Source organism: Mobula birostris, chromosome 20, assembly GCF_030028105.1.
Source record: "Mobula birostris isolate sMobBir1 chromosome 20, sMobBir1.hap1, whole genome shotgun sequence".
Taxonomy (NCBI): Eukaryota; Metazoa; Chordata; class Chondrichthyes; order Myliobatiformes; family Myliobatidae; genus Mobula; species Mobula birostris.
Genome location: NC_092389.1, coordinates 2,600,793 through 2,615,598, shown reverse-complemented (window position 1 = coordinate 2,615,598; position 14,806 = coordinate 2,600,793). Strand labels below are relative to the sequence as shown.

Below are 14,806 nucleotides of genomic sequence, written 5' to 3'. Positions count from 1 at the left end.
TTGTGTCATTTTCCCTATGTTTATTTCTCCTTCCTCTTTACTTTATTGCTATTTATGTCACTTTCTTTACCTTCTGTTGTTCATAATTCACCTTCCTTCTGTTCCTATATGGTTTCTTCTGTTCTCAAAGCCTACTGATAAACTACTGATCTCACAATTTACTGAAGTCCCAGATGTCCTGTGTTTGGCTCTGTTATAAGGTCTTGCCTCTACGAAGTTTTTGTACAGATTTTTGAACTGCAGAATGTGGAAGAGGTCTGACTATAACACTATATCATAATCAACCTCAATAAGTTCTTGAAGATAATTTAGAACCCTGTCGGACATGTTGGAACTTATGTTGACTTTGGTTGCGTACGGGACCAGTGACTGAGAGATCAGAGTGTGAATCATTAAAGGGGCCAACATAGGATAATTACTCAGGTTTTTGACAAAGGCAATGACTTGTTCTTAATGTAATTTCTCTGCTATCTGTTACAGTATGCACTCAATTGTGCCAGCTTCTGGGATTTAGACGCTCCAACTCTCCGGAATATGACTAGCCGGCGCATCTCGTTTAAGGAGCCAGGCCCATCCTGCTAATTGATGGCCATGTTTTTGTGCCAGGATTTTAATATTTAAAGTTTAGGGTTCAATGGCTTTGGATTCTTGTCTAGCATCTAGTTTAGAACCCTGGCCTCACGTAGGCCTCGTATCGTGTATCAATTCTAGTCTCGGATACTCCAGCACTTGGGTCCTTCCCTTCATCGCCTAAGTCTCTTGTCACACTGTCAAAGAGGATATAGTAGGAACAGAAAACTAGATTTGAAGTTCATATATTTTGCTACAACATGATAATAATTAGGGTCTCGGAATAGTGATTATAGAAGAAATTAAATGGTCAGTTATTATGTGTCTTACATCGTCTGGGCAAAGAAACAGTTGCCTCAGTGCCCCTGTCTAAGGAAAAATCACTGTGGTTCTTGATTTATTGACTATTCCTGTTGCAAGTGCCAAAAGCTAAACTGGACTCATACTGCTAGGCATGAGGGACAATTTGTCCATGCTCAAGTTTCATACCATTTTGGATTGTGTGCAACCATGGAAGCCAACCATGAAAATTAGCCCAAGTATCAGTGTTGAGGAATCTTAGCGAGTTATTTCACATGAGCTCTCAGAACCAAATGAGTAACATTATATCGATTCCCCTCCCCATTTTTACTCTCTCATTATCCTCCAGTAGTTACTTTGTCTTTCTTTCTGTCCTGCAGAATACATAGCTTTTTTTCTTTCACCTCATCCAAAAACTATTATGGAGGCAGAGCTTATAATTAGCCATGGTAACTCAAAACCCTGGACTCCATTTTAAAAAGCAAGTTCCATTATTTCCAAGAATGCACAGCGCGGTAACATAGCGGTTAGTAGCGCCAGCGATCACCAATCAGGTTTCAATTGCTGCCACTGAGCGTAAAGAGTTGGTACGTTCTCCCCACGACTGTGCATGTTTCCTCCAGGTGTCTGGTTTCCTTCCATATTCCAGACGTACAGGTTAGGGTTGGTAAGTTGTGGCATGCTATGTTGATGCCACAAGTGTGGCGACACTTGTGGGCTGCCCCCAGCACATCCTCAGACTGTGTTGGTCATTCACACAAACGATACATTTCATTGTATGTTTTGAAAACTTATCTTTCAGCATGTTACCCAGACATTCTGAAGCCCTGTGATTATAGAGTTCATAGCACAGAATATGGCCATTCAATCTATCGTAGTTATACAACCATAAACACTCTTTACATGTCCTCCTTAGATTACTAACAGCCAACTTGTGTAGAGCCTGTAAGTAAAATCAAGCACTTGGGAAACCGTAAGGTGGATTTGCCAGCTGTTGTGGGCCTGCAGACACTTTCTGCTGTGTGGAAACTCAGCTTAGGGTCACATTTCCAAATTGTGAACTGTTCAGGTTACAAAAAGTTCACAGGAATAGAACCCTGTTGTAACCTGGAGAGACCCTGTGGTCTCATTTCACTCCCCAGCTCCCAAGCCATAGATTTATAGCTTACAACAATACCACTGCTCGCCTTCTCTTTGTCATCAGGGGGAAAGTCAGCAAAGCCTGGAAATTACTGGAGCACGTTTAAGCAAAGCAGCACTTACTGGTCTAACACACAAAATGCTGGAGGAACATGAGCAGGTCAGGCAGCATCTATTGAAATAAATAAATAGTCAACATTTCAGGCTGAGACCCTTCATCAGGACTATTGGAGTAAATCAGCATTTACTGGTGTGGGACTGGTGATGGGAGAAGCAAGTGGATGTTTTTCTTTAAGCTGGCATGATAAGTAGAAGCACATCCATGAACTGAGAGAGATCTGGGATCAAGTTCCTGAGATCAGAGAAATAAATGGTATTACATTCCTGATATAGGAGGATACTAGATCATATTCCTGGGGCATATAAATGCATAGATTTTAAATTGCATGTCTCTTTGAAATGTACAAGGTAATGATTTTCAACTTATCTTATGTGATCTCAGTCAAACTTGTTTGCTTTTACAGATGGTCATAGCAGCAGGTACATTGGTGGACTTGGAGGCCAGAGACTTTGAAGGTATGCAATTACTGCTCAGTCATCAAGGGTTTGGCCTCATTGGTTGTATAAAACCCATGTTTAATCCTGATTGGTCCCCATATCTAGAAAAGATGTTCTGGCATTGGAGAGGGTCCAGAACAGATTCACATGGATGTTCCTGGGAATGAAAGGGTTACTGGAAGGATTACTAATATGAGAGGGCATAATTTTAGGGTGATTGGAGGAAAATATAGGGAGGATGTCATAGCTAAGTTCTTTGCACAGAGAGTGGTGGGAGCATGGAATGCCCTGCCAGGGGTAGTGGTAGAGGCAGATACATCAGGAACATTTAAGAGATAGACACATGGATGATAAAAAAAAAATGGAGGGCTATGTGGAAGGGAAGAGTTAGATTGATCTTGGAGTAGGTTATCAGGTCAGCACAAAATTGTGGGCCAAAGGGCCTGTACTTTGATGGAACATATGAAGAGTGTTTGATGACTCCAGGCCTGTACTCGCTGGAGTTTAGAAGAATGAGGTGTGTGTCGCTGAAATACTATCACTTTGGACAGTGTTGAGGGGGAGCCACAGTGACCAGGACTCTGGTACTGAGTCTGGTGTTGTTGCTCAGAAGACCAGAGACATGAAGAGGAATGCGGAAGTGATAGGTGATTCCAGTAGTTAGAGGAGTATAGACAAGACTCTGTGGATGCGATAGAGACACCCAGATGGTATGTTACCTGCCAGGTGTCAGGGTCAGGGACGTCTCGGATCAGGTCCACAGTGTTCTAAAGGGGGAGGGTGAGTAGTCAGGTCTTGGTACATATTGGCACCGATGACATAGATCAGAAAAGGGAGGAGGTCCTGAAAGGAAACTTTAGGGAGCTAGGGAGAAAGCTGAGAAAAAGGACCTCCAGCATGGTAATCTCTGGATTGCTGCCTGTGTCACGAGCCAATGAGGGTAAGGATAAGGTAATTTTGCAGGTGAATGTGTGGCTGAGGAACTGGTGAAGGGGCAAGTGTTCAAATTTCTGAATCACTGGGGTCTCTTCTGGGGGAGGTATAACCTGTACAAAAGGAACAGGTTACACCTGAACCCGAGAGGGCCAATATCCTTCTAGGTAGTTTTGCTTGAGCTGTTCGGGAGAATTTCAACTAATTTGGCAGTGGGATGAGAACTGGAGTGATAGTGCTAATAATGAGTCTGATAGTTTACAAACAGAGGCAATGTGCAGTGAGGCTCCAAGCAAGGGCAGGCAGATGATAGGGTAAAATTACAGTCAACAGGATGAATTGCAGTGTAACAGGGTGTCAAAATCAAAGGGTAATGAACACAGGACTAAAGGTGTTATATTTGAATGCATGCAGTATTTGTAGTAAGGTGGATGTGGAGTGGAGAGCGAGTTTGTAAATCTGGTGGGAGCAAAGGATGTTGGGAATGGAAAGGGTGGAGTGCTGTGGGAGGGGCATGGGACTGGTGGCAGAGAAGGAATGCCAGAGGCAGGGGAGGGGTGGTGCAGTCACACCCAGCCCTGAATCACTAGGCAACGTCATTTGATTCCAAACAATTGGTTTTTCGATCATTACGGAATGTCTCTCTAGTGTTTCCCACTCCCTCTCCTCTCCCTTCCCCTTTTCCTAACCATGATTCCCCTCTCCCTGCCCCCTTCCTGCTCTCAGTCCACAACAGAGACCCATATCAGAATCAGGTTTATCATCACTCACGTATATGTCAATAAATTTGTTTTTATTTTGTGGCATCAGTGCAGTAAAATTACTACAGTACTGGGTAAAGGTCTCAGGCATCCGAGCTATATATATGTGCCTGAGGCATTTGCACAGTACCTGTATTGTATGATCTTTATTATGGTCTTATGGACTTAGGAGTAGAATTAGGCAATTTGGCCCATCGAGTCTGCACCTTCATACTTGCCAATGCTCCTCCTAGGCACAATCTACTTTCCGGCGCCTCCGCAGTGTAAAAACATGTCTACTATATGCTAGCATGAGGAAAAATATTCTGCTTTAAATCTTTATTTGTCTTTAAACCCAGCTTACACAGTACCTGTGTACTGTACAGCAGCTTTGATACCAGTCTGATCCTTGAACATGATGGTTTTTAGCAAGAGTTGAAATATCTGGTTCAAGTTGTGACAACAAAAGCCTTCATTCCACATGCGTAACAACGTCCAAACAGTTTCTATTTTTTGTGACTATGTGGTTCACTGCGCTGAAGTCTCTTTCAACAAGGGAGGAGGACGGAAATACAAAGAAGAACAATTTGACTCTTCTCCAAGGACCAGGAAACTTCATAACACAGTGTAGCCACAAACCACAAAAGCCAGCATTTTTGTGTCTTCATCATTCTGAATTTTGATAATGTCTTCCTGCAAGCTTGTTTCCTGTTCTTTCACCTTGCAAAGAAATGAGTTAGTTACCCAGACCTGAATTTCCAGATCATTCAAATCCTTGAATCGATTCTGAAAACCCTTCTGCAGGTGTAAGCAGTACTCTTGCAAATCACCATCTGTGAAAGAGAGTGCCATGCTTTCCACGCAGGGAAACTGTGAGAATGTTCTTCTCCCAATGTTCTGCTTATATATTTTCAATTTTCTGATAAAAGAGGACACTGCACTTTTTGCCTGGATTAAATTGAAATTCTCACCCTGCAGTTTCAATGTTCATATTGTCATACAGATCGCTAGGTATGCCAGATCTCCACGCCGAAGTTCAATTTTGTTTCCCAAGCTCTTGTCAACTTTGAGCAAATATTCAACCACAGTGTGAAAAATATCAAAGAAACATTTTAAACAGCAGCCTTTTGACAGCCAATGCACTTCGGTGTGCTGAAGCAAGCATTATCATCATTATCTTGGCATAACTGGTGAAATATTCTGCTATTTAATGGATGAGCTTTAATTTTGTTGAAAGCAGATATTACAAGAGTCATGCTTGTAAAACGTCACTGGCTGAGGTTTTCGGCTGCAAGATGTTGGTGATAAATTACATAATGAATTGCAAACAGATTTGGAATTTCTTTTTTCATAAATGCCACTAAACCAGCATGGCGATCTGTTACATATGTTGCACAAGAACTCCTAATTGAAATACTTTTATCATCAATATACATTTTGAGCTCATCGTGGATTGATTCTCTGTTGAATTATGCTTTTAACTTTTTCCACTCATGCTTCTTTCATCTTCTGGAACTGAGTAGCCTTTTCAGGGTGTTTTTTTACAGAAGTGTTCCTGCAATCTTGATGGTTTAATGGCTTCATTAGACAGTACAGTATTACAAATAAGACACATGGGGTGTCACTGATCTGACAGGAAAGGAATAAAACCATATGCCAGGTATGTAACATTGTATTGACACACTTCCTGTAGTTTCTGTTTCTTAGCAGGATTAGAACTCAAGGCTTCACCGCCTTCAGACTCATAGACATTGTGCAGTGTGTATTTATCCATCATTAACAGGGCTAAATTAAAATGAAAAATTAGCACAAACTGGGAATGCCTATCAGATGTTGATGATGGCAGTGAGTTGACACGCATGGAACGATGGTAGCGGCATGCAAAGGAACGGTGAGGTGAAGATGAAGACGATCACAACAGTGAAAATTACATTGACAAGGATTCAGATTGGAATCTGAATGTCAGTTAAGATAGAGCTGGTGTTCGGCAAGCTACCTTTATACTATTCCAGTTAGCATGATTGACCAATCATGTACTGGCTCATAATCGCCAAAACGGTTCTTGACCACACTTATGAAGCCAAGATCATTTTGAACATCTCAAGAGGAACTCTCGGGGTCAGCAGGTTCACAGATTGGCTCTATTTCACTGTTTAGTTCTGGGCAGTGCTGAGAAGGTGTATTCAACTTACCACTGTTAAATTGCATGAACTTGTTCCATGCTGCGATCAAAGGGGAACTGTTAGGTGCCCTGGTTACTAATTTATGCATCCCCAATAATGTCTGTTTGGTTGGTAAGGTCGGATGGGATTGCCAAGTATCAGACGTGTTGTGACGACGAGTGCTCACCGCCTGCAGAGCTGTGGTTCTTCCTGTGTTCCAGTGCCTCATCCTTTTTTTTTGGAAGTGCCTGCTCTATTAACGGTCGTTCATGTCTCGTGCCTCAAGTTAGGGTGCCACTTACCTCCACCTCAAAAATCCTGAGCACCTCCCAATGACTTTTCTTTCCCCTAACACTTCCTTAGGACACATAACTGTCCCCATTGGACATCATTGATCTAGGCCGTTCAATATTTGATAGGCTTCAATGAGATCCTCCCTCATTCTACAGGAAGTATCCTCTCCACATCCACTCTATCTAGGCCTTTCAATATCCAGTAGGTTTCCATAGGACCTAGCTTCCACAGCCATCCGTGCCAATGAATTCTACAGAATCACCACCCTCTGCAAAAGAAATTCCACTTCATCTCTGTTCTAAATGGACATCCCTCTATTCTGAAGCTGCGTTCTCAGGACCTAAACTCCCCCAATATCAGAAACATCTTCTCATCCACTCTATCTAGGCCTTTCAACATTCGATGGGCTTCAATGAGATCCCCTATCATTCTTCTAAATTCTAGACCCAGAGCTATCAAATGCTCCTCATTTGATAAACATTTCATTCCCAGAATCATTCTTGTGAACCTCTTCTGAACTCCCTCCAATGTCAGAACATCCTTTCTTTGATGAGGGGCCAAAAATTGCTCACAAGTGAAGCCTCACCAATGCCTTGCAAAGCCTCAGCATTACATCCTTGCTTTTAGATTCTAGTTGTCTTAAAATGAATACTAAAGCATTTGCCTTCCTCACCACAGACTCAACCTGTAAGTTAACTATTAGGGAATCCTGCACAAGGAATCTCAAGTCCCTTTGCACCGCGGATTTATGTATTTTCTCTCCATTCAGAAAATAGTCTACCCTTTTATTTCTTCTACCGAAATGCATCAACATACACTTCCTGACACTGTTTTCCAATTGCCACTTCTTAGCCCATGCTCCTAATCTGTCTAAGTCCTTCTGCAGCCTCCCTGCTCCTACCTCCCCATCTATCTTTGTATTGTCCGCAAACTTGGCCACAAAGCCATCAATTCCATCATCTAAATCATTGTAAAAAGAAATAGTCCCAATAGAGCCCCCTGTGGAACACCACTAATCACCAGCAGCCAATCAGAAAAGACTCCCTTTATTCCCACTCCATGCCTCTTGACAATCAGCCAATGCTCTATCCATGCTAATATCTTTCCTGTAATACCTCGCTCTCTCATCTTATTAAGCAGCCTCATGTGCAACACCTTATCAAAGGCCTTCTGAAAATCCACGTACACAACATGAACTGACTCTCCTTTGTCTACCCTCCTTGTTATTTCTTCAAAGAATTCCAATAGATTTGTCAGGCAAGGTTTTTCCCTTGAGGAAACCATGCTGACTATGGCCTATTTTATCATGTGCCTCCAAGTACCCTGAGACCTCACCCTTAACAATCAACTCCAACACCTTTCCAACCACTGAGGTCAGACTAACTGGGCTATAATTTCCTTTCTTCTGCCTTTCTTCCGTATTGAAGAGTAGAGTGATGCTTGCAATTTTCCAGTCCTCTGGAACCATTCCAGAATCTAGTGATTCTTCAGAGATCATTACTAATGCTTCCACAATCTATTCAGTCACCTCTTTCAGAACTCTGGGGTGTACACCATCTGGTCCAGCTGACTTATCTATCTTTAGACTTTTCAGTTTTCCAAGAACCTTCTCCCTAGTTCTTGGTTCTTGGTTCTTGGTTCTTGATCCTCCAAAATATTCCACACGGAATTTAAACTGGAGGTGGCGGAGGGTGGACTTAAGAAGGAGGTTTTTGAAGAAGAAAAGGTGCCTTAAATTTAATTGGGTTTGGTTGTGTGACTATAGTAAGATGAAGATTATTCCATGCTTTAATTGAGCGGGGGGAAATGAATTGCTGTACACATCTGACCTGGTAGTTAGTACTTCAAATTAAATTGAAGTATAGTAACTTCACACACTTATACCCCCAACACCTGGAACTCCCACCACACTGCTAGTGTCTTCCACAGTGAAGACTGATGCAAAATACTTATTCAGTTTATCCTCCATTTTCTTGTCCCCAGTACTACCTCTCGACTGTCATTTTCCAGAGCTATGATATCTACTTTTGCCTCTCTTTTACTCTTTATAGAGCTGAAAAAACTTTTGGTATCCTTTTTGATATTATTGGCTAGCTTACCTTCATATGCTATCTTTTCTCTCCTTATGGCTTTATTGGTTGCCTTCTGGTGGTTTTTAAAAGCTTCCCAATCCTCTAACTTCCCACTAATTTTTGCTCTATTATATGCCCTCTCATTTGCTTTTATGTTGATTTTGACTTTCCTTGTCAGCCATGGTTGCATCATCCTGCCTTTAGAGTACTACCTCTTCCTTGGGATGTATTTATCCTGTGCCTTCCAAATTGCTCCCAGAAACTCCAGCCGTCATCCCTGCTGGTGTCCCCCTGGCAATCAAACTTTAGCCAGCACCTCTTTCATGCCTCTATAATTCCCTTTACTCCACTGTAATATCTGACCTTAGCTTCTCCTTCTCAAATTGCAGGGTGGAGTCTATCATATTATGATCACTTCCTCCTAAGAGTTCCTTTACCTTAAGCTGCCTAATCAAATCTGGTTCATTACACAACACCCAATCCAGAATAGTCTTTCCCCTAGTGGACACAACCACAAGCTGCTCTGAAAAGCCATCTCATAGGCATTCTACAAATTCTCTCTCTTGAGATCTAGCACCAACCTGATTTTTCCAATCTACCTGCATTTTGAAATCCCCCATGACGATTGTAATATTGCCCTTTTGACATTCCTTCTCTATCTGCCGTTGTAATTTGTAGCCCACATCCTGGCTACTGTTTAGAGGCCTATATATAACTCCCATCAGGGCCTCTTTGCCCTTTCAGTTTCCTAACTCTACCCACAACTCCACTAATCCTATGTCACCTTTCCTTGAGGATTTGATTTCATTTTTTACCAACAGAGCCACCCCACCTCTGCCTACCTGCCTGTCCTTTTGATAAAATGTGTATCCTTGAATGTTAAGCTCCCAAATATAATCTTCTTTCAACCAAGACTCAGTGATGCCCACAATGTCATACCTGCCAATTGCACTAGCAGATCATCTGCCTTATTCTGTATACTGTTGTGCATTCAAATATAACATCTTCAGTCCTGTATTCATCACCCTTTTTGATTTTGTCCCTCCATTACACTGCCACTCATCCACTGACTACAATCTTTCCTGATCATCTGCCTGTCCTTCCTGACAGTCTCACTACACACTGCATCAAGTTGTATAACATCCTCAGCCCTGTCACTTTGGTTCCCATGCCTTTGTCAATTTAGATTAAACCCTCCCCAATAATGCCAGCAAACCTGCCAGCAAGGATATTCGTTCCCCCCCCCCCCTTGGGTTCAGGTGTAACCCATTCTTTTTTATAGATTATACCTTCCCCAGAGAGATCCCAATGATCCAGAAAGCTGAAACCCTGCCCTCTGCACCAGATCCTCAGCCACACATTTATCTTCCAAATCATCCTATTCCAACCCTCACTGGCTCGAGGCACAGGTAGTAATCCAGAGATTACTGCCTTGGAGGTCCAGCTTTTCAGCTTTCTACCTAACTCCCTTCAGGACCTCTTCCCTTTTCCTATCTATATCATTGGTACCAATATGTACCAAGACTTCTGTCTGCTCACTCTCCCCCTTTAGAATGCTGTGGACCCAATCCAAGACATCCTTGATGTCCCTGACCCTGGCACCTAGGAGGCAACATACCATGAGGGCTTACTGTATAGAATTACTCCCAATTAACCACAGGCTGCCCATGGGTAATAGATGGGTTCCAGTTTTACAGACATCCATAAGTTGATTTTGTCCATAAGTCAGAAAATATGCAAAAACTACTCAATATTGTAACTACACCTGCACAGTGTTGTAATAAAAGGCAAAACAAGCCCATCACACTGAGAAGAAAGAACATTACTAACTTCCTCAACTGGTGAAAGCTAATCCCTACTGGAATGGGATTACCTTCAGGTGGTAACACAGCATGAACAGTGCATAAATATTGGCTACTCATACAAAATCAGTCCAACATCATCCGACTGTTCAAGACTACTTTCTCCTTGGTGTGTTGCCAAGTAGAATAGACATGCATTATTTGATAAGAGGCATACATAGAGAAATTTTCCCAGGGTAGAAATGGCTATTGCAAGAGGGCATAATTTTAAGGTGATTGGAGGAAAGTATAGGGGGAATGTCAGAGATTGGTGTTTTATAGAGAGAGTGTTGGGTGCATGGAACATACTGCCGGGGCGTTGGTAGAAGCACGTAAATCAGGGGCATTAAGAAACTCTTAGATAGGCACATAGACGAAAGAAAAATGGAGAGCTATGCAAGAAGGGAAGAGTTAGATTGATCTTGGAGTAGGTCAAAACTCAGCACATCATGGGCCGAAGGGCTTGACTGTACTGTTCTATGTTCGATTTAACCAGCTTTTCAAGGTCATCTCTTTCATTGTTGATCTTCTTGTAGTTTGAACAGATGAAAAGCATTGACAGGAATAGTTCCCAGTTTGGTGTGATAGTGCAAAACAGGCAATGAGCTTATGGCCACCCACTTTGTATCCCTTCCAATGACTTCGATTTCCATTAGTTACCACATAGATTGCATCATCACACAAGTGCAGATTCCACACTAATGTATTCGTGAAAGTTAAACCAGAGCTTGAAATTCAGATTTATCAGCATTGAACCTCCCATTGACTCAGCTTCTTACTTACATAACAAGTGACATGCCAAGGTGATGGCATTGGTTTATTGTTGTCCCATGTACAGAGAAAGGTGTATGTTTCATGCTGTTCATATAGATGACATTATTATACAGTGCATTGAGGTAGAACAAACTTAAGAAAAAAGAATTGTTTTGATACTGAGGTTTCAATATTATGCATTTATTCAAACAGCTTGAACAAAGGTGTCAAAGATATGATTGCTAAACTTGCTGATAACACCAAGATAGGTAGGAAAGTAAGTTATAAATAGGTCATATGGGGGCTACAGTGGCATACAGATAGGTTAAGTCAGTGGGCAAATATGAAGTATAGTATGTGAAAATCAGGAATTATCCATTTTGGCAGGGAAAATGAAAAAGAAGGATGTCATCAGAATAATGAGAGACAGAAGAATTCTGAGATGCAGAGGGAGCTGAGTGCATGGTTCACAAAAGGCTAGAAGTGAGGGAAGTGAACAGAATATTATCATATATTGCCATGGGATTTGAATATAAAAGTAAGGAGGTTATGGATCAGTAAGACAGAGCATTACTGGGAAGATGACTGCAAGTTCTATGTACAGTACTGGTCTTATCTGAAGAAGGATACAACAATACTGAAAACATTTCAGAGAATTTGATGAGACTAATACACTGAATGAGAATTTTGTTCTATGAGTAAAGATTAGGCAGACTAGGCTTGGATTCATCGGAGTTTATTAGAGTGAGAGGAACCACTGACTGGTAAAGATCCCGATCCAGAGATGCTTTGACACGGTGGAGGTGAAAATCATGTTTCTTCTTGTAAAAAATTCTAGAACTACGGGGGAGGGGCAGGTGGTTGTCACTGTTTAAAAATAACCATTTGCCTATTTAACACAGATTATAGTTCTGTGCAATATAGTTCTGTGCAAAAGTCTTAGGCACATATATATAGCTGGGTGCCTATGACATTTGCACAGTACTGTAGTGATTTTATGAATTACACTGTACTGCTGCCGCAAAAAAAAAAACAAATTTATTGACATATTTGAATGATGATAAACCTGATTCTGATATGCTTCTCTATTGTGGACTGAGAATAGGAAGGGGGCAAGGAGAGGTGAATCATGGTTGGGAAAAAGGGAAGGGATAGGGGAGGGAGTGGGAAGCACCAGAGAGACATTTCAATAAACCAATTTTTTGGAATCAAATGACCTTGGCTGATGTCTCAGGGCTGGGTGTGCCTGGGCCTGCGCCACCCCCCACTCCTGGCACTCCACCACCTGTCCCACATCCCTCCTGCAGAGCTCCACCCTCGCCGTTCCCAACGTGCTTTGTTCCCACCAAATTTACAAACCCGTTCTCTGCTCCATGCTGACAAATACAGTACTGTGCAAAAGCCTTCAGCACCCTAGCCTAATATACATGTGCCTAAGACTTTTACACAGTACTGTAAGGCAAAATATTTTCCTTTAGAGGAATGACAATCTTTAGAGGGTACAGTACGCACCCAGCCCTGAGACACCAAGTAAGGTTGTTTGATTCCAAACAATTAGTTTATTGATCATTACAGAATGTCTCTCTGGTGCTTCCCGCTCCCTCCTTTCTCCCTTCCCCTTTTCCAAACATTGTTTCCCTTCTCCCTGTCCTCTTCCCACTCTCAGTCCACAACAAAGACCAGTATCAGAATCAAGTTTATCATCACTCACATATGTCATGATTTTTTAATGGCAGTAGTATAATGCAATACATAAAGTTAACGTAGTACTGTGCAAAAGTCTTAGACACCTTAGCTATATATATATGTGCCAGCACTGTATTAGTGGTAGCAGTCTTTAAATTGTTTTGGAGATGGACACTATATAAGTATAGTGTGAAAGATTATCAAAGGTAAATGGGAGCATACAGTTTAGGTGACTGTGAAATGTGTGTATGCAAACGTACAGGATAGGAGTTAAGCTTGTCTTCTCAACACTGTTTTGTCACTTGTTGAGATCATCAACTACAATCTCAGTAAGCAGCAGAGCAGTTTGAGGAGGCAAGCATGCTCCTATTTTATCCATGTATATAAGTCAACTTTCACAGGAAGGAGATGGAGAGCCTAGTGTCAAGATAACAGCCTTCCCTCAAAATCAGCTAAACAATAGAGATGGCCATTGACTACAGGAAGAGGGGTAGTGCACATGCTCCTGTCTACATCAACAGTGTTGGGTTGAGAAGGTTGGGAGCTTCATGTTTCTAGCAGTGATCGTCATCAACAGCCTGTCCTGGTCAAACCACATTGACGCTATGGTCAAGAAAGCTCACAAACACCTCTAGCTCCTCAGGAGGCTAAAGAAACTTGGGATGTTCTTACCAATTCTTATCAATGCACCACGGAAAGCATCCTATCTGCTATCATGGTAACTGCTCTACCCATGACTACAGGAAATTGGAGAGAGTTGTGGACGCAGCTCAGCACATCACAGAAGCTAGCCTCCCCTTCCCCCCGACCCCCATGGAGTCTATCTACACTTTTCACACCTTCGGTTAGGCAGCCAGAACAATCAAAGACCTCTACCCTCTCTGGTCATTCTTTCTCCTCTTACCTCTCATTGGGCAGAAGATACAAAAGCCTGAAAGCACATACCACTAGTTCAATAACTGATTGAATGCTTTCCTGATATGTTAAGATGGACTCTTGACCTCACAGCCACACTGACTATCACTTTGCACCTTACTGCCTACCTACACTACTCTTTCTTTGTAGCTGTGACACTGTATTCTGACATCTGTTTTTGTTTTACCTTGTACTGCCTCAATGCACTGTTGTAATGAATTGATCTGTATGAATGATATGCAAGACAAGTTTTTCACTGCACTTCAGTATATGTGGCATTAATAAACCAACTTACCAGATGTGCACCTACGTCTGAGAAGAGATGAGGGGAGAATGACAGATACCAGCATTTCTATTTGAAAATGTCAAATATCAGCCAACTCATTTCTGGCTGATGAAACTAATCTTTCTAATGTTGCAAGGTCACAAGTTGGCCAGTGCCCTTGCAAGAAAGAGCTTGTACAATTTATGGCTTCATAATCTCATTGTTTTCAAAACATATCCAGAAAACATCCTTATTCTCAACCAGCCAAACCTCCTACAATTATACTCTTTGTCTTCATCTAATACCATCTGTGTTTTTAACTTATCTCAGATAGTAGGCACAGGTCAGTATCCAAGGCTGCTAAAAAACAAGACAATAAAACATAACTTTCTTGTGAGTTCTGCCAGATTGCACATGTTCACAGGCAGTGATAATAAATGGTAATGTGATGGATCTTATCAGATATTGGCAGCCTGCAAAATTTCTTCTCCAGGGAAGCAACTGGAACAAAAGTTTTACAGAACAAGTATCAGCAAATGTCCTTCAAGTTGATTTTACCTACACCATCATTTTCAGT

At 41.8% G+C, this 14,806-nt stretch overlaps 1 protein-coding gene across 1 annotated transcript in view; it reads left to right on the top strand.

Moving 5' to 3' along the window:
* Positions 1-14,806, top strand: part of LOC140212736 (NF-kappa-B inhibitor delta-like) — a 184,646-nt gene that overhangs the window by 147,956 nt on the left and 21,884 nt on the right. Inside the window, exon 8 of the mRNA XM_072283872.1 lies at positions 2,535-2,586. Within this exon, the coding sequence (XP_072139973.1) occupies positions 2,535-2,586 (52 nt within the window). The remainder of the gene's footprint in view (positions 1-2,534; positions 2,587-14,806) is intronic.